This window comes from Malaclemys terrapin, chromosome 1 (genome assembly GCF_027887155.1).
Source record: "Malaclemys terrapin pileata isolate rMalTer1 chromosome 1, rMalTer1.hap1, whole genome shotgun sequence".
NCBI lineage: Eukaryota > Metazoa > Chordata > Testudines > Emydidae > Malaclemys > Malaclemys terrapin.
In genome coordinates this window covers 220,821,714-220,845,485 of record NC_071505.1, presented here as the reverse complement: position 1 = coordinate 220,845,485, position 23,772 = coordinate 220,821,714, and the positions used below count along the sequence as shown (strand labels likewise).

Below are 23,772 nucleotides of genomic sequence, written 5' to 3'. Positions count from 1 at the left end.
TCCTGTACACCAGAGATGAAGAGCCAAATCTTGTTCTTAATCATTTAGGCTCAAATCTTGCAATGAGTTCATTATGGAGAAGACCCATGAGCTTGCATGGAGCTCACTGTAGGATTGGGGCCTTCCTTAAGTGTGTGACAAAGCCCTCTCAGCAGCCAGGAGTTGAGGAGGCCTAAAGATGCAGATAGATGCCTAGTGGGATTTTTAAAAAGTGCCTAAATGAATTAGGGGCATCAAACTCCCATTGATTTCAATGGGAGCTGGGCATCTAACCTGTTTAGGTGCGTTTTGAAAATTCATCTGGCCACCTGTCCACATTTTTAGGTGTCTATAGGCCTTTGAAAATAATTCCCCATATCGCTATATTTCCTCAGTTTACCCATTAAGTACTCAGCAATTTTGATGTGAAGAGTGTTCTGGAGTGCTGGCAGCATACCACTATTGGAGCATGAGCTGTAGTCCTTCACAGAAATAATCAATCAAATGGAATTTATAACTTGAAAGTATTTAATCGTTACAGCTCGGGGCACCATCTGGTTACAGAAACAAGCAGTAAGACAAGGCCTGCACTGGAACCAAGTGTGGGGAACGCCCCTGGGAAGATGGGAAGGACAATGGCAGTGCAAGGTTCCGCACGTTGTTCTGCTAGCATGGCAGGATTGAAGAGCGATGTGTGATGGGTTTTACTTTCCTAAATGGTGGCTTCAGCTTTCAAGAGTTTGGGAAATGCTACATCTAATGAGCACAAATGCAGCACAATGGTATGGGGGCAGCCAGCAGAGCTCACAACATGGGTTGAGGAGCAGAGCCTTATGGCCCAACTTGGAAGGGAAGATGCCAGCTGTTCATTATAAAAGTAATCTATTGCTCCATTATATTACTCTTGAAGCATAGCACTCTTTACCAGTCTAGCTGCACAAGCGCCATGCTCTCACACATCTTAAAGGTCAACAAATAGTGAATCCTCCATTATGTGGTGGGGAGGGATCCACAGGATCCTATATGGATCCAATTTTTATCACTGCTCAAGTACAGCGAGGGAAATCACACTGCTGGATAAGTAGGTCTGAAGAGGAGGAAGCGATTCTGCCACAAGGGGGAGAAACAACACACAACATGTCCTTATAAACGGCATGTAAAACAGACAGCATTCAGTGAGAAAAATAAACATGTGCAGGTCCTACTTTACCTTTCCCAGCCCATGATCCAGATGAATTCTCTCTTGATTTAGATTGCAAATGGCCAACCAACATGTACTGTTCAGGTACCTTGTATAGCTTATCTGAACTGAGTGCAACATCTTCTTGCATTGCCATCAGTGACCGTTCAGACAGTACCGGTGAGTTGTTGTCATAAGGGGAGACATCTCCGCTTGAGGCTTTGTTGGAATCCGTGGAAGAATGTCTCCCTCCCATAGAGTATGAACCTTCTGATCGCAGCATCTCAGGGCTTCTGACAGAATTTGATAAACAAACAGTTGTTAAGGTACAATATTCTGAGTCCATTAGAGAAAGCTGCATTTTGACAACATAAAGAAAGGACGTGGTCATAGCTGCTGAAATGAAAACACTTTTACAAGCAATATGGAGGAGACTTTTCCACAAATTTAGGGGATTAAAACTGCCACAAAATGGCCAGCAGAGGCCAATAAACTTCAATGGATTTTGCAATTTAAAACAAAACCAAAAAAACATACAGCTCACCACTGGAAAAGAAACACGCTGAATAGATTCCTTATGTTACCTTGACCATTTTGCCTGTAGTGACAGTGAATTTTGAGGGTGACTGATCTGTTCGATATTAGGCAATACGTCACAATCCCCCACTCCCTATCACTCTTAGAGAAACAAAGAGCTATGTCTTGGATGATCTCTCTCATGGTATGAAAAGGATTCCATTCTAAACAAATTAAGAGAAAAATAACCTACACAGAAACACACATGACAGCTAGCTCTTCTGATCATTTTTAAAGCTTCTTTCATCATTTTATCTTTATATCATAATGATACATCTTGTAATTTAATTTTGAGAAAAAGGTAAAAAAGCACAGCCCAGGCTCTCAGATAAACACCAAATTTGCAAACATTTTGGGGACACTGGAACCCCAATTTTATGAAGGTTTTCAGTGTTATGATTTATTATCTGTGCTGTAGTAGCATCTGTGGGTCCCAATCAATATCAGTTACCCAATGGACTAGGTACCACGCAAATATTTACCAAGTGGCAATCCTTACCTCAAAATGAATTTTGAATAAGAGACTTTGAGAGTAATTTAGAAAATCAGGGTTTCGATGTACACGAGGGTGACCAGATAGCAAGTGTGAAAAATCGGGTCAGGGGCTGAGGGGCAACAGGCGCCTACATAAGACAAAGCCCTGAATATTGGGACTGGCCCTATAAAATCGGGACATCTGTTCATCCTAATGTACACAGGGGACAGCCACAGAAGCCTCATAGAAAACTCCAAGATGATCCTGTATACAATTTTGCCTACATACCCTATTTTTTGTAGTTCTCTTTCCTAATTTTTATTACCAGTTACATTTACCTGAAAACTAGATCTTTGTTCTTTAGAAGCTCATCTTGCTGTCTAGGGTTCTCGGCTTGGTGCTCCTGTCTGGATCCCTTGTTTTGGCCATATGACCTTCACTCCTGTCCCTATTTTCTTATTTTTTGTCCTTCAAACTCAGCTGTGGTTGGGGTTTGTGGTTCCTCCCCCCCCACCACCCCCTCTGGGTTGACGGGGAACGCCTTTAGTTTTGGGCAGGCTAGCCAGTACCTACAAAAAGTAGAAGCTCATCTGTCAGTGCTACTTATTTTCCACCAGAGATCAAAGTCTTTGTGACATCATATTCATCTTATAGCTCAGTGGTTTGAGCATTGGCCTGCTAAACCCAAGGTTGTGAGTTCAATCCTTGAGGGGGCCACTTAGGGATCTGGGGCAAAAATCAGTACTTGGTCCTGCTAGTGAAGGCAGGGGGCTGGACTCGATGACCTTTCAAGGTCCCTTCCAGTTCTATGAGATACGATATAATAGAATATATGGAGATCTTCCCTATAATTAAACATGATGCAACATCAGCTCAATCTTCTGTGGTGCTGAGTTTGTTGAAAATGTTGAGCACCTAACAGGGTCAAGTCCAAAGAGAGGACCTTGGCTTCAACTGAATAGTAAGCATTAGGAGCACATTGTTTCCAATGAAACAACGATCCTCTTTCCAGACAAATGACAAACGACAAACTGAAGAAGGAAAACAAAGAAAATACACAACACGCTTTTAGAATGGAAAGACTGCCAGACCATTTGAGACTGTGGATTAACCCACAAATGAACCTCTCCCAGGTTCTGGGTTTATTTCAGGGGACCTGATCTACCAAAGTGATACAGACTTAGTAAAATTTCAGGCTGGATTCTTTTCATGCAGCTTTACAAGCACTAAACTCTAAAACACAAAATAGATACACTAAACAGAGTAACTTATGTTTTATTCACACTCCCTGCCTTTCTCACTATGGAAGCATCCAGACAGTGCTGAGCTTAAATAAATTCAGCTGCATCTAGAAATACTTCCCTGAGTTGATTCTGAACTCTAACTGGGAATTAACTCATACCCAGCCAACAGGGCTGCCATTTGGCTTGGTAGAGTTATCTTAGCACTACTTAGGCAGGGTTCACCAAAAGATCTGTAAACCTTGCCACTGACAGTTTCTAGGAAAACACTTGTTGCAGATGTACTAAGGAATTATGGGATCTGGAGTAAATGGAGCCTACAACATCAATGGATGCCAAATATTTTTCTTTTTTCTCTCTTTAAACTTTTCTTCCTTCCTTCCTCATGTCTACTTCTTTCTTTTTCAATTCTGAGAAACCTTTGGGGGTGGAGGTGAGAAATAGAATTAGAGAAGTAGTAGAGGATTAAGCATTGTCTAAATTTCAGAAGAAGAATCAAAAAAGCCTGAGGGAAATGGGGAAGAGCTTGGCTGTACTTCCTATCATTGACAGTCTTTTTCTTCCTGCTTCCAGATAGATAAGGGGTTCTCAAACTGGGGGTCGGAACCCCTCAGGGAGTCACAAAATTCTTACATGGAGGGTCGCAAGCTGTCAGCCTCCACCCCAAACCCCTCTTTGCCTCCAGCATTTATAATGGGGTTAAATATATTTTAAAGCATTTTTAATTGATGCGGGGGGGGGGGTTGCACTCAGAGGCTTGCTATGTGAAAGGGGTCACCAGTAAAAAAGTTTGAGAATCACTGAGATAGATGGAAGTATAAAATGTATTGTAAGCGATCTAAGGCCCCGATTCCGAAATACTTATGCTTAACATGAAGCATGCAAGTATTATTCCTAAAGCCAGTGGGACTATGCACATATGTAAATGTTTGCTGGATTGGGGTCTAATTAAAGTAAGATATGGGAAAAGAGGGGTTATACATCCAGTTAGCTATGGCAAGGTAACACAAGAAACAGTGAGGGAGAAAAGAAAGCAAATGATGTGAGAACATAACTTTAATTATATGTAAGAGTCATATAATGTCTTACCTTGAATGATCTTTGTTATATTCTATCCCTTCTTGATAGAGTCCCTGATAAAGACTTACTTAAATGGAAACTGTCATGTTTGGAAAGGTCCATATTTTCACTTTTTAAAAAAATCCCTTCTATAGTATCTGTTATTTACATTACGTCATTATTTACATGTGCTACTACTTTCCAAATTAGTTCTTAAAGGATTATTTTTCAAAATTAATAGAAAATGATTGCAGGCCAGAACAACTCTACACTAAACCAAGGTATGGACAAATAGAGAATGCAGAACACTTTGGGGAAATTTAATTTTCAGCTTCCAGTGATTTATTTAAAACAGTTTAAAAATATGATTTGTAAAATACTATGCTATAAACATATAGCAAACTACTGCATTTTCTTAAAAACAAAACTTCCAGATCTGTTTCACCTAAAATGATTCCATTAGTAAGTGTATGTTTACTGCACTCCAGTATTTACTTTCACTTAGGTAGTTGTGGCACTCTCTATACTTAGATTGGGAAATGAGGAGGTTATTTACCTGTAACTGCAGGTTCTTTGAGATGTGTGGTCCCTATGTGTATTCCACTGAGGGTTTACACATGCACACCATGCATCTGGAACCGGAGATTTTCACACAAGTAGTGTCTGTTGGTCCGTGCATGCATCCTTTTCTTGCCTCCTGGTTTTGTCTGATGTGATAAAGGGTGGGGCGGACTGACCCCACATCTCCAGTTCCTTCTCCACCGTGAATCAAAGAGATCCACAGCAGAGGGGAAGGGGGGCAGGAAGTGGAATACAGATAGGGACCACACATCGTGGCGGGTGGCTGGGGTCAAAGGCTGGGCTCTCATGGAATGGGCCCTCACCCGGGGAGGGAGGCAATCCCAACAACTGATAGAGTGTAATACACCCCAAAATTCACTTGGAGATTCTCTGTGTAGAGACTGTCTGCCACTTAATACTCTCAGCTATTGCAATAGACAATTTAGAAGATTTCCTGATCGGTCTTGTTCTCTGCAGGTAGAAGGCCAAGGCCCGATGGACTTCGAGGGAGTGAAGTCGTCATTCCTCTTCTGAGGTGTGAGTCTTCAGAAAGAAAGCAGGTAAGTGGATGGGTTGGTTCAGATGAAACTGGAATACAACCTTTGACAGAAACTGGGGATGCAGGCACAGGGAAACTTTATCCTTATGGAAAGTAATGAAAGGAGGGTCCGCCGGCATGGCACCAAGTTCACCTACTCTTCTCGCTGAAATGATAGCCACAAGGATGGTGACTTTCGTGGAAAGGAGGGACATAGAACACAAAGCCAGTGGCTCAAAGGGTGGTTTCATTAGTATGAACAGAACTAGGTTAAGATCCCACTTGAGAGGTGATAGGTTGTATGGGTGGGAAGGTTCTGATGGGGCCTTTCCAAAACCAAGCAGTCAATAGGTGTGTAAATACAGAGTGTCCTCCCATGGTGGGGTGGAAGGTGCTAATAGATGCTAGGTGGACCTTGAGAGACTTCAGGGTGAGACCCGATGCCTTTAAGGACAGGAGTTAATCCAAAAGAAGGGGAATCTCCACTTCTTCTGGGGAAAGGACTTTCTGTTGGGCCCAGAAGGCGAAGCAGTTCCACTTGGCATGGTAGGAACACCTAGTGGACTCTTTCCTGCTGCTTGAGAGGATGTCTTGCAATTCTGATGAAGTCTAGGGAGTGTCTGGGGTCCAAAGTTGATTTTTCAATGTTGATGCTGGACCCTGTATTGAAAGTGCTGATGGACTACCATGAACCTCAGGAACTGTCTGTGGGCCAGATGGATGTCTATATGAAAATAAGTGTCCTGCATATCGAAAGCCGTAAACCACATGCTTTCTTCTAATGACGGGATGATGGCTGCTAAGGTGACTATACGAAACTTGGGTTTGCGGATGAAGCAATTGAGATGATGGAGATCCTGGATTGGTCTCCACTGCCCTTCTTTTTTGGGTATCAGGAAGTAAGTTGAATAGAACCTCCCCTTGATAGTCCGGAGGAACCCACGCTATTGCCCCTCTTTGTAATATGGAGTCCACCTCCAGGGTGAGGATGCTGTTGTGAGAGTTGTCCTTGAGGACGGATTGGGGAAGGGGTTGTGGATGAGGCAGCATAATGAACTCAATCGTATAGCCACAATGGATGACATTTAGCACCTGCTTGTCCATTGTTATTGCACTCCAAGCTGGTAAAAAAGAGTGCTAGCCCATCCCCGAAGGAGGTGGGGTGGTGGTATGGTAGCAGGCAAGGTGGTTGACGGGTCTCTAGGGTTCCTCAGAAATATCTCTTCTATGGGGGTTGTATCTGGAAGGAGGAAGATTGCGAGGGTGGTCCTGGAGGACGAGATCTTTGAGTCTTCTGACTCTTCCTTGGTGATTTGTAAGGCCATTGATGGAAAAACTGGGAGGTACTGTAACGCTGTGCGGAATATCAGCAGTGGAACTTATATTTTGGTGCTGGTGCGTAAATACCCAAGGAATGGAGGGTAGCTCTCAAATCCTTGAGGCTGTGGAGGGAATTGTCCGTTTTCTGGTTGAAAAGATGGGATTCATCACAAGGGAAGTCTTCAATGGTATTTTGTGAGCCACCACTCCCTCCTCATGACAATGCCCATGGCCATTGAGCATGATGAGTTATCTGCCACATCTACCGCTGACTGAAGCGAGGTCCTCACTACCAGCTTCTCCTCCTCAATTATTGCCTAGAAACAGGCTCGGTTCTCTTGTGGGAGTTTCTCAGCAAAGTCCTCCAATTTGCTGTAGTTCAGGAAATCATATTTGACACGTAATGCCAGATAATTCGAAATCCTGAATTGAAGGCTGGCTGAAGAGAAGACTTTGTGGCCTAAAAGGTCCAGTTGCTTGCCCTTCCGGTCAGATGGGGCAGAGCATGGATGCTGTTGCCTAGCCCATTCTGTCGCTGCCTGGACCACAAATGAATTGGAGGGGGTGTGAGAACAGAAACTCAGACCCCTGGCCAGGTACACAGTATCTTTTTTTTGCCCCCTTTGGGGTAGGCATACATATCACCAGTGTATGCTAAATCATGCAAGCTGGCTCAAAGATGGCATCGCTGATTGGTAGAACTACTCTGCCTGGCATCGATGAGTGAAGTATATCCAGCAGCTTATGCTGAGCTCCTCCAGGGGAGTGTGAATCTCTCCAGCCATTCTACACAGGAGATCCTGGAATTGGCAGCAGTCAGCAGGAGATGGTGGGGACTCGAAGCCACTGCTACGTCAAGTCAGGACAACAGGAATCTTTCCTGTTCCGGTGGTACTATTGGACTGGGTGGCTCAGCTTTCATTACAGGACCTGAACGTCTACTTGAAGGCACCCAAGATGGTAAAATAGGCAAAGCCTCCCCGATGGAACGGATGGGTTCCAAAGGAGAGTATTAGGGCCAGTATCCCCCATAGGGCCAGCATTACGAATCTGGAGGGTGCTGAGGAGGGTCCCATGGTGCAGGAAACTAGTGGCTCCATGGCGGCTGGAGTGAAGGATACTACCACAATGTAGAAGGCCTCTGTTGGTACTTGTAATGGTGGGAATGGTGGCGATAATCACTGACTCTCATCCGAGTCCACCGAAGCTGTAACTTCGAGACCAGTTCCATCAGCAGTACCATTGGAGCCAGCGGAAGCATGTACATTGCCAAAGCCGGGGGGTGAGGAGTGCCTCAGATGTAGCATGTCTTGTCCTGGAGATAATGTTTCCCTGGAAGTAGAGGCTCCAGAAGACATGGGGACCTTGGCTCTCCCAGGGCAAATGCTTCCTGGGGCTCTGGTGCTTCCTGCCAACTTTCCCGGAGTCAAGGGCACTTTTTCAGTCCCTGGAACCGGAACAGGAGCAATGGTCTTCCCAGGAGCAGATGACTTTCTAGCTATGACAGATGCCAATGTTGACTGTGTGTGCAGGTCTACACTCAGTGCCAGTGGATCTGTCAATTTATGTGGCTTCTTTTCGTGTTTGTGAGCTTTAGGGTGCACTCCGTCCCCATGACTGGAACTCGTGGAAGGACTCTCTCCTTTCGTAGGCTTAGGGGAAGATTTACTGCCATGCTACATGCATGCTTCCTTACCGCCTGACTAGGCCCCAGCATTGGGTCCATAGCGGTGGTACTGTTGGTGCGACCTTGTTTACCGTAGTTTAAGGCGCACTCCTGGCAGCCTCAAACTGATGTACGGTGGGTTACCCAGCCAGGGTCTGAATGAGATCTCCTGGTGACTTCCATTAGGTGCTTCCGGAGATGGAGAGCCCAGCCTTCTCGGGTATGGCTGGGGAAGGACTGGCAGATACTACACCAGGATGAAATGTGGGCTTCTCCCAAGCAGTAGAAGCAGGGTTGATGTTCATCTCTGACCGAGAAGGAACACGGGCAGGAGGCACAGATTTTAGAGCTTGGGGTTTTCGGCACAATCCAATATCCACACATGGGTACAGAGGGTAAAAGGGGGGGTGTTCATAGGGAACAAAACTCCCCGAAAAGGAACCCCCCATCCTAATCCTAAAATAGCAAACTACTAAAACCTACCATAAAACCAATAAAAACAGTAAAAACGTTAAAACTAACTGTACAATTGTATATTTTTAAAGTGCATCACATGCAAGAGGACACTAATAGTTCCAACCTAGACCATACAGTGGTGAGAAGGAACTGGAGATGCGGTCGGTCTGCCCTGCCCTTTATCATCTCGGATGAAACCATGAGGCAAGCCAAGAGCGCATGCGCGGACGAACAGACGCTAGTACTTTAAAAATCTCCGGCTCCAGATACATGGTGTTCATGCGCAAACCCTCAGTGGCATACAATAGGGACCATCAGTCGAAGAAGAAACTATAAAATACTTTGATGAATTTAACTACTGTCTGTGGTAATTAGCAAAATTTTAATGGTCCCTGGTGTATTAGCTTCTCTCCAACATTGCAATCCTGGATATATTACAGTTCTTAAAGTTAAATTAATAGGAAAAACACATTGTCACATACGATAAGTAATTAAACGATTATATGCTTTCATGCCTGATGTTTCAAACAGATTTTTCTTTTCTTTGCTTCATTCTGAGAAAGCCTTTTAAAGAAAAACATGCAAAGTAAGTATGATATAGGTACACTATATAGAAAGAAAGGCAGATTATGGGGTATTAAAGAAATAGTAAGAAGAATCTGTATCATTAAAGGAGGATGGGTAATGGGAATCCCTGTAAAAATATCCTCTACACGTTATGAATTAGGTGAAGGAAAGAATAAGAAAAATGAATCATAACAAACCATGCCATAAAGCACAAAGTAGAAGATGTGCTAAAACAATGACACTACTGGCATCAGATCCCAAGCTTTGAAAATTCACTAAGCTTATCTATTAGAGACTAGTTCAAAAATACCATTTCAGATTCCAGGGCAAACATGAAATGCCATTAAGGAGCCTTGTTCATTTCCTTGAGGGAACTGATGTCCTTCTAAATTGATGTAATGTCACCCAGATACTGCTAGGATGGCTGCATTATAACTACTACTACTACTACTAATAATAATAATAATGAATCTTCTACTCAGGATTCATTCCTATCTTCCCACTGGAATCAAGGGCCATAAAAACATAAAAATCTAGACAGCATGCTGGTCTGAGCAAGGAGTCTCTCTCTCTCTCAATATTTTAAGGCTTCCAAAAAAAGAATAATCATCATTCTCTCTTGCAAGAGGCAACTCTTATACAGTGCAATGGTGTAGCAGCATCTGAGACTGGAATGAACTCCCCAAAGAACTAAGAATCATCACAAACCTCACCATCTTCTGCTGCAAATGCAAGGCACAGTTCTTTGACCTTGTCTTTTCTAACATAAACACATAGCAACAGATATAAAGATACACACTACGAAAACAAGACACTCCACTGCACATGCCTCTTTCTTTGGGGAGAGGATGACAGAACAAACATCAGGCGACAGATGTGTAGTCACATGGCTTAATGCACTACTTAAAGGCACTCAGATATTACAGTGATGAGTGCAGTATGAAAACCTATATAGAATAAAATAGAGAATACAATCTCTAAGTATTATAGGGAAATCTATATTCCAATTCCAGTTGGAGAGGGATTGTACGACTTAACATGCAACCTTTCACCTCTATGTCACAGATTAGTATTGATTAAAAACTAGGGCTGTCAAGCGATTAAAAAAATTAATCGCGATTCATCGTACTGTTAAACAATAATAGAATACCATTTAAATATTTTTGGATGTTTTCTACATTTTCAAATATATTGATTTCAAATACAATACAGAATACAAAATGTACAGTGCTCACTTTACATTTATTTTTATTACAAATATTTGCACTGTAAAAAACAAAAGAAATAATACTTTTCAGTTCACCTAATACAAGTACTGTAATGCAATTTCTTTATCATGAAAGTTGAACTTACAAATGTAGAATTATGTACAAAAAAATAACTGCATTCAAAAATAAAACAAGGTAAAATTTTAGCACCTACAAGTCCACTCAATCCTATTTCTTGTTCAGCCAATCATTCAGACAAACAAGTTTGTTTACATTTGCAGGAGATAATGCTGCCCACTTCTTGTTCACAATGTCACCTGAAAGTGAGAACAGGTGTTCTCATGGCACGGTTGTAGCCAGCGTCGCAAGATATATATATATATATGTCAGGTGCACTAAAGATTCATAAGTCACTTCATGCTTCAATCACCATTCCAGAGGACATGCATCCAGGCTGATGGGTTCTGCTCGATAACAATCCAAAGCAGTGCAGACCGATGCCTGTTCATTTTCATCATCTGAGTCAGATGCCACCAGCAGAAGGATGATTTTCTATTTTGGTGGTTCGGGTTCTGTAGTTTCCACATTGGAGTGTTGCTCTTTTAAGACTTCTGAAAGCATGCTCCCCACCTCATCCCTCTCAGATTTTGGAAGGCACTTCAGATTCTTAAAGCTTGGTTTGAGTGCTGTAGCTATCTTTAGAAATCTCACATTGGTACCTTCTTTGTGTTTTGTCAAATCTGCAGCGAAAGTGTTCTTAAAATGAACAACATGTGCTGAGTCATCATCCGAGACTACTATAACATTAAATATATGGCAGAATGTGGGTAAAATAGAGCCAGAGACATACAATTCTCCCCCAAGGAGTTCAGTCACAAATTTAATTAACACGTGGTAGATACACTAGAGGGTAGGGATCGGATACAGAGGGACCTAGACAAATAGAGGATTGGGCCAAAAAAATCTGATGAGGTTCAACAAGGACAAGTGCAGAGTCCTGCACTTAGGACGGAAGAATCCCATGCACCGCTACAGACTAGGGACCGAATGGCTAGGTAGCAGTTCTGCAGAAAAGGACCTAGGGGTCACAGTGGACGAGAAGCTGGATATGAGTCAACAGTGTGCTCTTGTTGCCAAGAAGGCTAACGGCATTTTGGGCTGTTTAAGTAGGGGCATTGCCAGCAGATCGAGGAATGTGATCGTTCCCCTTTATTCGACATTGGTGAGGCCTCATCTGGAATACTGTGTCCAGTTTTGGGCCCCACACTACAAGAAGGATGTGGAAAAATTGGAAAGAGTCCAACGGAGGGCAACAAAAATGATTAGGGGTCTGGAGCACATGACTTATGAGGAGAGGCTGAGGGAACTGGGATTGTTTAGTCTCCAGAAGAGAAGAATGAGGGGGGATTTGATAGCAGCCTTCAACTACCTAAAGGGGGGTTCCAAAGAGGATGGAGCTCGGCTGTTCTCAGTGGTGGCAGATGACAGAACAAGGAGCAATGGTCTCAAGTTGCAGTGTGGGAGGTCCAGGTTGGATATTAGGAAAAACTATTTCACTAGGAGGGTGGTGAAACACTGGAATGCATTACCTAGGGAGGTGGTGGAGTCTCCTTCCTTGGAGGTTTTTAAGGCCCGGCTTGACAAAGCCCTGGCTGGGATGATTTAGTTGGGAATTGGTCCTGCTTTGAGCAGGGGGTTGGACTAGATGACCTCTTGAGGTCCCTTCCAACCCTGATATTCTATGATTCTATGATTCTAACACTTTTTTTTTTAACGAGAGTCATCAGAATGGTGGCCGAAGCATGAAGGGGCATACGAATATTTAGCATATCTAGCACGAAAATAGTTTGCAATGCCAGCTACAAATGTGCTATGCAAATGCCTATTCTCACTTTCTGGTGACGTAAAATGAAGTGGGTAGCATTCTCTTCCGTAAATGTAAACAAACTTGTTTGTCTTAGCAATTGGCTGAACGAGAAATAGGACTCCGTGAACTTGTAGGCTCCAAATTTGTGCATTGTTTTGTTTTTGAGTGCAGTTATGTAACAAAAAAAAATCTACATTTGTAAGTTGCACTTTCATGATAAAGAGATTGCACTACAGTACTTGTATGAGGTGAACTGAAAAATACTGTTTCTTTTGTTTATAATTTTTCCTCTGCAAATATTTGTAATAAAAAATAGTAATATAGAGTGAGCAGTCTACACTTTGTATTCTGTGTTGTAATTGACATCAATATATTTGAAAATGTAGAAAAACATCCAAAAATATTTAATAAGTTTCAATTGATATTCTATTGTTTAACAATGCGATTAAAACAGTGATTCACGCGATTAATTTTTTCAATCACGATTAATTTTTTGAATTAATCGCGTAAGTTAGCTGTGATTAATGGATAGTCCTATTAAAAACCATTATCTAAAGAGAACTTCAAACAAAAAAATCTATCATTTTCAAATATTTTTACTCTGTGAAGACTACTTAAACATGGTAAACCATAAATGGTCTTAAGGAACTATTTTTATGCAGAGGTAATTTAGATTTGGTTCACTTTGCAGCTGGAGACTCCAAAGCTTCATCGTCATTAATGCAAAGTATAAAAATGTCAGGGAAATTATCCACAACATCCGATGTGGTAATTAGTGCAATGTTAATAGCAATTAGCACTTCTCAATGCCCAACACTGTTACCTTTCCCTGATGTTTCATACAAGATACTCAACTCTTAAGAGAAGTGGAAAATGAGGCAAACTCCGTTTTGTCTGCCTTTGAGGAGGAAAACAAAGAGATTGCTATGTTATGGCTAAAACAGAGTCAAGAAATATTTCAGTGGCCTTAAAAGCATAGATGTGGAAGGCTGGTCCAGTGCATGCACCAGTTGTAGTAGCCTCAGGATAATTTGCATGAGAATAAAATGTTGAAGTTGATTTCATAGCATAGTGTGTGAGAACAATTAATTTCTTTGCGGATGGAGCTTGTCTATTTAATTATTGAGGAATATGTAAAGTTTTCCATCCCATGGGTCCAAACTGAAATCCATACTCAAGTACATGGTCAGCAAAATCCATTAAGGAATCTGGTTATATTTTGGAGGCTCATTTTGATTAAATTGATGTAGACATCTCCCTTGTTCTCTACTGCCTCCTTCTTCTCACAGGAAAAATAACCAAGATATATGTGGCCAAAAAAATGCTCCCACGTCTTTAAATGTAAATTATTTTCTGCAACATACCCATCTCTTAAAAACATCACATCCCTTGCATTAACACTGAGCCAATATTCCTTCTGATCTCCTAGCCAAATTCTTCCCCAAAAGTTTCAAATCACAGCTGAAAACATACTTGCATCAACATAAATAGCAAAGAAAAGTGCATCTTTCATAAATCAGTTGGTAGCCAGGTAAAAGAAAAATGACAACACATATTTCTATTCTCAGGGACATTTTAATATTCTAAAGTACAACAAACAGATAGTGCTGCACCTATTAGCTCCTAATGTCACTGAAAACCTTTCCTTGAGGGGTGGGAGGAGGAACTTGTGATTTGCACAAGATAGCCACTGTCCCCTGCATGTGTGCATGTTGGCTGAAAAATAAGGATGCACAAGGAAAGATCAATAAGCTTTGAGAGTATTCAGTGAAGGATTTAAGAATAAACCTTCACATGCACAACGTTTTGTGATTTAAGTCTATGATAAATCAGAACATGTATCCATACGTGAAACACAACCATACATCTCTATATACCATAGATGGTGAGGTCTAACATAAAGGTTTTTATTGGCATACATTTGAAATGATGTGACCGTACGACACCACTGAAAAATCATTGCTGGTGGATTTTAGAAACTTACTATTTATTCTGGAAGCAACCACAATGTGCTAGGTACATTCCACATCCACTTTCCACATCCACAAGATACAGTCCACCCTGTCCCAAATAGTTTTCAATCTAGGAAACTCCTAAAAAAATTATCTTAAATAGCTTTGCCATAAATAACAATGTTATGATTTTAAGGTCTGATGTCCTGGGACCAACTAGGGCTAGAAGGAATTCTATAAGAGAGAGAGCAGTCTCAATATTCCAAATGTATACAGTTATAGCATCCAGGCACATGGGTATAGGCAGGCATAGATCATGTATTTAACAGAGAAGAATATGAATATTTTGTGTACCATATTTGCTCTGGCGATTGGCAGGTTTTTTTTTCTTCCTCTTCATGCCTTTCTTTAAACACACTGTTAGATCTGTCCATCCATTGTCAATACACTTTCTACTATAGCAATCACAGTGTTAGCAATGTCGTGTCTACTTTGGAAGCTTATGAAGGTGTATGATAGGAAGAGGGCAACAGACTGTCCAAGCTGCTAGCCATGATTCTGTTAAGGCACTGCAGGGTATATGTCAATGATAGTGTAATATATGTGTTGTGTTACCAAAAGCACAAGACCACAACAAACACAAGACATGTACCAGTGGGTTACTAGGTTATAGTGCACTGAATATATTTATGTACACCTAATGGTATGTTCTCTGCAGCAGTACACAAACCTTTCTTATAAATAGTTAAGTTTTGTCTTTAGAAAACAATGTTGAAGAGGCGTAATTTCTTTGGCAGAGTCAATGTCATAGGGAGCACTCTCTGACTCCTTTAGAGAATATACACGAGAACTGAGGAAAACTAGAATCTTTTGAACACTTCCAATGGAAAATGAAAATTCCCAGCAGGAACAGAGATGATGAAAAAACAGATTACTCACGATGACTGGGAAGCTTTCCTTCTCAGCAAATAGTCCACAACATCTGGGTCAGTCTCTAACAAACTAATTAGCACTTCATTCTGTAGGTCAGGGGGAACCTACAATGAAAACAACATTAAGAAGTTAGTTGCAGAAGAATATCCTACAGTGTATTTTAATTTTTTATTATGCCCATTTTAAAACACGAGACTTGTGCATGAAAATAAAATTGTGCACAATTATATAAAATACTGTGTATATATAAGTTGATATAATAACTATGCATACACACACTCATACATCAGAGAAAAATACATACAACACAGATGTATATAGGACTAAAAGCCACCTTGTATGTCAGTGTTAAGTGACTACTATCACTTACGGAACTTTTTCCGTAACAAAGGATTTGCATAAATCGGGTTTGTGTAACTCGGGGGCATCTGTAATGTGCTTGTTTAGAATGGTAGATGATGTGTGCTCACTTTGCCATTCCCTGGCCAGATCCAGAGACATGAGGTGGTCACATGGCCCATAGGGTTTTTTTCAATTTCAGGCATTGTTAGGGTATGTTATCCATAACCGTCTGAATGGGAAGTGCTGGGTAATCTTTGGCACGTTTAAGTTCTCATGCTATGGCTATATCAATGGATAGCTGGAGATTTGATGTTTGCTAATAGAGATAGCCACAGTAGATGTGTTAATTTTAAAGTTCTCATGATGATTGGCACGGTTTCATTCAGCTGCTTACCCACAAGTTGGGTATAACACTGGGGCAGTTGATCCCCAACTTGTTCCCACTAACTTCTGAATAACGTTGATGCGAGTCTTCACTTTAGAGGCTATTTTTTGAGGTGGTCATGAAAGGTCAGTGTGTGTTCAAGAATGATACTGAGATAGATTGGCTTTGGGTCATAATGCACAGTTTCACAACAAAACTCAACTGAGTGTTTTGTGCAATTCTATTGTTTAGGTGGAAAGTAGAGACTACTGATTTGCCTGAATTTGGTCTCAGCTGCCACTTTTGGAAGTACTCCTCCATGATCTTAATGTCAGATGTAAGGGTCACTTCAAGTTCTTTACAGATATGGGGCTGAGTTGCGAGTGCAAATCATCAGCATATGCAAACTTCTGCACTACTGTTTCAGGCATATTGCTTGTGTATACATTGAAGAGAGTACAGAGCCTTGTGGTAGCCTATTTGACCTATGAGGTATATATACATCCTTTAGTTGCTAAGCATGCAGTTCAGCAGCCTGTGAATCCGCATGCAGGGGATCACTTTGGCCAGTTTCAGTAGCAGACCTGCCTTATAGGCTGTGTCAAATGCTGCTGACTGAAGGCAGCACCAGTCTTGAGTTTCGTTGGAATCCTACCTTGATGTTTGTAGTGAGGGCCAGGACCTGGTTGCAGCACATTCTCTGCAGTTGAAAACCAGCTTGCTTCTTGGGTAGGCTGGTGTCCAGTGGACCCAATTCTGTTCAGTTATCCAATTACTTAATTTCAATGGGAGCTGCTGAGTGCTAAGTACTTTTAAAAATCAGGCCATTTATTTAGGAGCTTAAATCAGAATTATCAAAGGACCCTAAGGAAGTTAGGAGTCCAATTTCCACTCAGGGCCACAAGTGCCAGAGGCAAAAGTGGGACTTGAGTGGTGCCTAGGCCTTGGGAACTGTGCACCTAATCGTGCCTTAGGTCCTTTAAAAAATCTCAGTCCAAGAGCCAGACTTTAAGTGTCCATTTTGTTATACAGTATCTTTTGGGTGCCTTTGATACGACTGACCATGAAGTGCTGCTGGAACAGCCAGAGTTGTTAGCAGAGAGAGCTAAGCATTGTTTTGGAATGGCTCTTGTTGAAATGATACACAGGATAATATTGTCAGACTGCTTATCTACCCACAAGGTCCTCCCACATGCGGTGCCATACGATTCTCTTCTCTCCCTCCCTTCTGTTCAGCATTTGCAGGGGCGGATAGGGTGAGGATCTGAATATTTCTGTCTCATGTTTGTGAATGATAGCCGACTGTCCCTCCATTTCATCAGACTTGGCCAGAGCAGTTGTTGATCATCTTACACAGCACATAACTAAGACTGTGGCTTGGATGATGGTGAGCTGGGTGAGAGTCTATCTGGTCAAGACTGAGATTACAGAATCATAGAAACGTAGTACTGGAAGGAACCTTATATTGCCCCTGCACTGAGGCAAGACCAAGTAAACTTAGCCCACCTCTCACAGGTGTTTGTCCAAACTGTTTTTAAATCTCCAATGACGGGAATTCCATAACCTCCCTTGGAAGCCTATTCCAGAGCTTAACTACCCTTCCAGTTAGAAAGATTTTCCTAATATCCAATTTAAATCTCCCTTGCTGAAGCCCATTACTTCCTGTACTACCTTCAGTGGACCTGGGGAACAACTGATCACTGTCCTCTTTATAACAGCCCTTAACATACTTGAAGACCTCAGTCTTCTTTTCTCAAAACTAAGCATGCCCAGTATTTTTAACCTTTCCTCAAAGGTCAAGGTTTCTAAACCTTTTATTACTTTTGTTGCTCTCCTCTGGACTCTCTCCTCTTTATCCACATCTTTCCTAAAGGCTTTTTACTCTTTAAGGTTAGTTAAGAGGCTGTGCCATCTTCTTTTGGACTTGGACCTCTCCATAGAGATCTATGACCTATCCCCTCCCAACTGAATTATTGCAATGCACTCTATATGGAGCTCAACCTTAAAACCACTTGGCAACTTCAACTGCTGCAGAATATGGCAACTTGTCTTGAGGAGGTAGCAAGGGTTCACTCACTGGGAGCATGTTGCACTAGTACTCAAGGATCTGCACTGGCTGCCAGTGTGTTTTCCAGGTGCAATTTACATACTGAAGTTTTATTTACCAAACTTTAAATGTGTTGGGTCCAAATTACATCAGAGAATTCATTGCTTCCCATGCAATGCTGTAACAGAGAAATCACCTGAGGAACCTGAACTAACCATGTCTGGTTTGTTCGTGATGGGTGGATCTGGAAGCAGAACAGTCTCGGGGGATGGTTACATCGCAATGAAAGACGGGCAGCTGGCCTGTGCTAGTGGACTTGGGCTCGCGGAGCTCGGGCTAAGGGGCTGTTTACTTGTGGCGTAGATGTTCAGGCTCAGGCTGGAGACTTGGCTCTAGGACCCGGCAGGGGGTTGGGGTGTCCCAGAGCTCAGGTTCCATCCCAAGCCCGACCATCTACACCACTATTAAACAGTCCCTTAGCCCGAGCCCTGCAAGCCCAAGTCAGCTGTCATGGGCCGGCTGTGGGTGTCTAATTGCAATGTAAACATACCCTCAGTAAACTATGCAGTCTGTTTCTGGCCTCAGTTTGTCAGAGTTAACAATCAAATGATGTTCAGGTCAAGTTGCACAGTTCATTTGTTCTCCCAGGCATTTACTGGGAAATACGAATAGGATTCCTAATAGATCCTTGGGGATGAGGGGGTGTTTGGGGAAGTATTTGGAGATACATCATTTGTATTTCTTTGGACTATGCAGTAATTGTCATAAAACTTTAATATTTATAAACGCACTCAAGGCACAGAATGGGCACAAGCTTCAACAACAAAGGAAAAACCGGTAATTGAAGATAAATAAATGCTCATTAATTAACATAGATATAAAATCTTTATAATAATTGTGCATGACCATGCACAATTTTCTCTTTTGCTTACATTTTGGGTGTTTGTTTATCAGTCCTTAAATAATCAATCTTTTTTCTACAGGAGTGCCCTTTTGGAATCCTACTGCCATAACCTAGCCGTGTGACCTCTCAGTTTATGTGGCCTTTGTGAACAATGGATTTGGTTCTAAAGAAAATTTGAGGGGAAAGCAGAGTTTGCTTCCTCCTGCATACTACATTGAGTAAGTAACACCAAGTTGCTAATCACAAAAGTATTCAGTAAACAGGACTTTGGCCAAAATAAAAAAAAGTTATAAGTGTCAACATTTCCCCTTACAAATATAAAACTCAACAATTCCCTGAAAACGCTAATACAGTTATGGGGAGGGGGGAAGAATCTATAAAATGAAAACAGCTGGCTACATAATGTATGCAGAATTTTAAATAAGGTGAATGAAGCAACTTAAACCTTGATCCTGCAACTGGATTTACGCTGGTGGACTTCTCATAACACCCTAGTTTTGTTTTGCTTCATGTTTAACATTGTATGCAAATGTAATTCATTTGCATACGAGTGAATGATTTGCATACAACCTGCTGAGGGTAGGTCATGGAGCTGCACAAATCTTGGCAGTGGTGGTGGGGATGCACAGAGACGGAAGCTGGGGGGTTGATGAGGCTGTTGATAATGCTGGTGGCTGCTGGGAGGTAGGTGGGTGCTAGGGTTCCAGGAGGGCAAGGGACCGTCAGAATAGAAGATACATGGTGATAGGGACCCTTCTGGTAGCTAGGAATGGGGTAGCTGAGGAAGCCTGGAACTGTTATGAGGTCTCATCTTGTGCTGTCTCCCAACTGCTCATTCCTGACTTAGATCTAGCAGGAGGACCATGGAGCAGTGTTTTTCAAACCGTGGGAACCAGCCAATGGGAACGGGGGTGGGGAGGGGCAGTGCCTGTGGGCAAGAGTCGCACAAAGCTGCTTGCGCTCCTCTGCCTAGGAGTCGGACCTGCTGCTGGCCGCTTCTGGGGCGCAGCGCAGTCCGCAGTGCCAGGAGAGGCGGGAAGCCTGCCTCTGCACCCCAGCTGCGCTGCTGACCAGGAGCTGCCGGAGGTAAGTCCGCGCCTCAACCCCCTGCCCCAGCCCTGAGCCCTCCCCACACCTGGAACCCCTTCCTGCACTCCAAACCCCTCATCCCTGGCCCCACCCCAGAGCCTGCACTCCCACCCCAGAGCCCTGACCCCCTCCTGCACCCCATCCCTCTGCCCCAGCCCTGAGCCCCTCCCACACCCCAAACCCCTCATCACCAGCTCCGTTGGGTCATGGGCATCAACAATTTTCTTCAACTGGGTCCCCATAAAAAAAAGTTTGAAAACCACTGCCATGGAGAAATGGTGCCTAGCTGTCTGCTCAGTGAGTGCCATAGTGGCCTCTAGCAATGAAAATGGGGAACTGCAGGCAAATGCCTGCTGCCTCACTGCAGCTGAGCTAGACATGTGAGAATTCACCTGAGATGCAGGAATGTGTATCGGGGGGGCTAAATGCATGACACTTGGCAGCTTGGACTCCTGCACCCATGCAGAACTCCAGTGGAGTCAATGGGACATGATGTGGGTGTATGAGTCCACCTACTGGGATTCAGTTGCATGACCAGGGTCTTAGTTAGGGAGCTGGAGACCAGCAGTCTTTTATAGGACCCTATCCTATATAACTGCACCTCTAAATCCCACTGTAATCAAAGGGAATTTGGGAACCAAAATAAATGCACAATTGAGCCCGGAATGGTGGTCAGAATATAGTAAATTCACTTTAGATTGCTGGCATTAATCTGAATTGGTGGAATCTATTTTAGAAATCTAAGCAGTTCATAATTATCTGGGATCCTTCTGACAAACAAAATCTTTTTGACCCAGAAATAACTCAAAACCATTCTAAAGTCTGTGGTCTGGGCCAAATATCACATTGTTTCTATTAGATTTTATTTCACAAACCTTGTTCCACTCTCAATGCTGAAGCCATTAAGTGTTAAAAAAAACAAAACAAACCAAAAAAATCACCCTGGCAGTAATGCACTGTATGTTATATACTGTGGCTGCATGCTCTAGTCCAGCTGTTTCTCAATTTGAAAGTAGTACAAATGTCAAACAATAACTATAAACAGCAGTCCTGGCATTCCCCCACTCCCTGGGGTTTGGCTAACAATTTGCTGCTGCCTGATTGGGAATCATCAGAGTTCTGCTACAAATAAATGTACAGGTCTGTTCCCAGCAACCCAGCAACTTTGCAAAGGATGCAGTGTGCTAATTTCACAGAGAACAAAAAAACATTTAATTGAACCCCAATAGTGACATTAACAAAATGAATATAGACCCATGGTGTTCCTATGAAACAATAAATACAAGATGTTTGACACTACTATACTTAAAAACAACTACTGACATGGAACGTAGTTTCATTCTTGAAAACAGGCACAAGTAAACAACAAACCACTCTGTATGTTAAACCCTGGGAAGAGCAAAATCTCCAGAGATGCTTGTGTGCTGTACATTTCTGAATGTTTCAAACCAATATACTTTAGTCATAAAAAGAGAATTTGGGTAGGTATAGTTTCCCCCTGAATCCAGCTATCCATTCTGTCTGGCATTCAGATGCACAGACTTTAATCTCACTCCAAAAACTGAAAAGCTACTCCAGAAAACAGAAGAAAATTATTTCTGTTTTCCCTGCACCGAGTTTAACCTTCAGATAAAAATGCTAGCACTGAAGAGATAAAGGAATAAAACTGTCACAATTAAAAGAGTCCATATGTAGGTTAGTCAATCCCTAAACCCCACCCTTTCCACATTAAAAATCTGAATGTGTGCCTAGAGGGTAATGTGCTGAGAGGTGGCTGTTCCATAAAATGTTCGTTCAGTGAAACAAAAATAATAATACTTCAACATTTGTTTTATGTAAACTTGCTGTAACAAAATCATTATTGCCAGCAGTGCTCCAAACAAGCAGCAGCTCTCACAGGAGCACAGTTCCATCATTTTTTTCCCTAGAAGGAAAAATATACCAGAAATGTTCCTGAACTGTAAAAGCAAAAGAAAAACAAATTGCTGAATGTTTCACTGGAACAAGAATAAAAAATAATGCACAGGATGTAACAGAAGGAAATACAGTATGAAAGAAAGACAGAGCAGCTCATCTGTTGCTGTTATTGGACCTGGCGTGCAGTGTTCACTCTCACTTTCTCATGCCCTTCTCGCCCCAGCTATGTCCTGCTCTGCAGTATGTTCATCATCGTGTTACGTTCCTCAAGCCTACGCTACCACATTACAGATTTTCCTATCTTCTCCCCAGCTCCCATCTATGCTCTATCATTACAGTTCCCTTTCTTTTGTCTTCCTGTTTTGAGAACTGATCACCAGTAGTACAATGAATGCTGCTACTTAGTTATAATGGAAAACAAAACAAAACAAAACAAAACAGAACACACAACTATTCTTACCTTTCTAAGATTTAAAAGTTTTCTTTTTCTTCATGACATTTGTGTGAATTTAGTTTCCTTAAAATGAAGGAAGGATACCACTGACAATTCAGACCTGCACTAGCCTGTTATTCCAGCTCAGAGGCTCTCTTAAGTCAAGATCATAAATCATACTAAACTGAGTGATAGTCTTGTAGACAATAGGAAGAAAGACAAGACGCCGGGAATGTGATTTAACTAGGCCACAACTTTATTAAGTCAGATCTGGGAACTATGCAGCAATAACTTGTCCAGTGCAGGTTGTCCTTTCTTTGTAATCCAAGCTTTTCTTTACAGCCCAGAATGGTGCCCTTGGGCAGAGAGAAGGACTTATAACTAAGGCTACATTTTAGTCATGGGTATTTTTAGTAAAAGTCACGGACAGGTCACAGGCAGTAAACAAAAATTCACATCCCATTACCAGTCCATGACTTTTACTATATACCCCTAATTAAAACTTGGGGGTGGGGGAAGGAGGTTGGGGAAGAGCAGCCTGAGTGCTGGGGGCGGGGGAGTGCTCAGCCCGGGAACCCCACTGGTGCTGGGGAGGGAGAGGCTGGCAGGCTCCCTACCAGGCTCCGTGCCTCTCCCCCTGTGGCAGAGAGTGGATGTGGGAGGGGGTAGAGGCATAGGACGGGGTGAGATGGGCTCTGGGCGGTGCTTACCTGGGGGGCTCCACAGAAGTGGTGACATCCCCCTTGCTTAGCTGCTAGGCAGAGGCGTGGCCAGGCAGCTCTGCATCCTGCCTCCGCCCTGAGTGCTGGCTTCGCAATTCCTATTGGCCGGGAACCGCGGCCAATGGGAGCTGCAGGGGTGATGCCTACAGCCGGAGGCGGCAACGTCTCCACCTAGCAGCTGAGCAAGGGGGATGTTGTTGCTTCTGGGGAGCCCCCCAGTTAAGCGCACCCAGAGCCCGCCTCACCCTGTCCCGCGCCCCAACCCTGCCCCCTCCCACAGCCAAACTCTGCTGCTGCTGGAGGGGTGGGGTGGGGTGGCCCGAGACTGCCTGAGCTGCCCCTGAGCCAGGCTCACTGGCCACTGCAGAAGTCACGG

At 42.8% G+C, this 23,772-nt stretch overlaps 1 protein-coding gene across 4 annotated transcripts in view; it reads right to left on the bottom strand.

Moving 5' to 3' along the window:
* Positions 1-23,772, bottom strand: part of ARHGAP6 (Rho GTPase activating protein 6) — a 482,928-nt gene that overhangs the window by 3,085 nt on the left and 456,071 nt on the right. For all 4 annotated transcript variants that reach the window (XM_054007865.1, XM_054007871.1, XM_054007885.1 and 1 more), the window contains exons 10-11: positions 15,585-15,682; positions 1,190-1,452 (exon numbers count right to left, since the gene is read on the bottom strand). In XM_054007865.1, the coding sequence (XP_053863840.1) occupies positions 1,190-1,452; positions 15,585-15,682 (361 nt within the window). The remainder of the gene's footprint in view (positions 1-1,189; positions 1,453-15,584; positions 15,683-23,772) is intronic.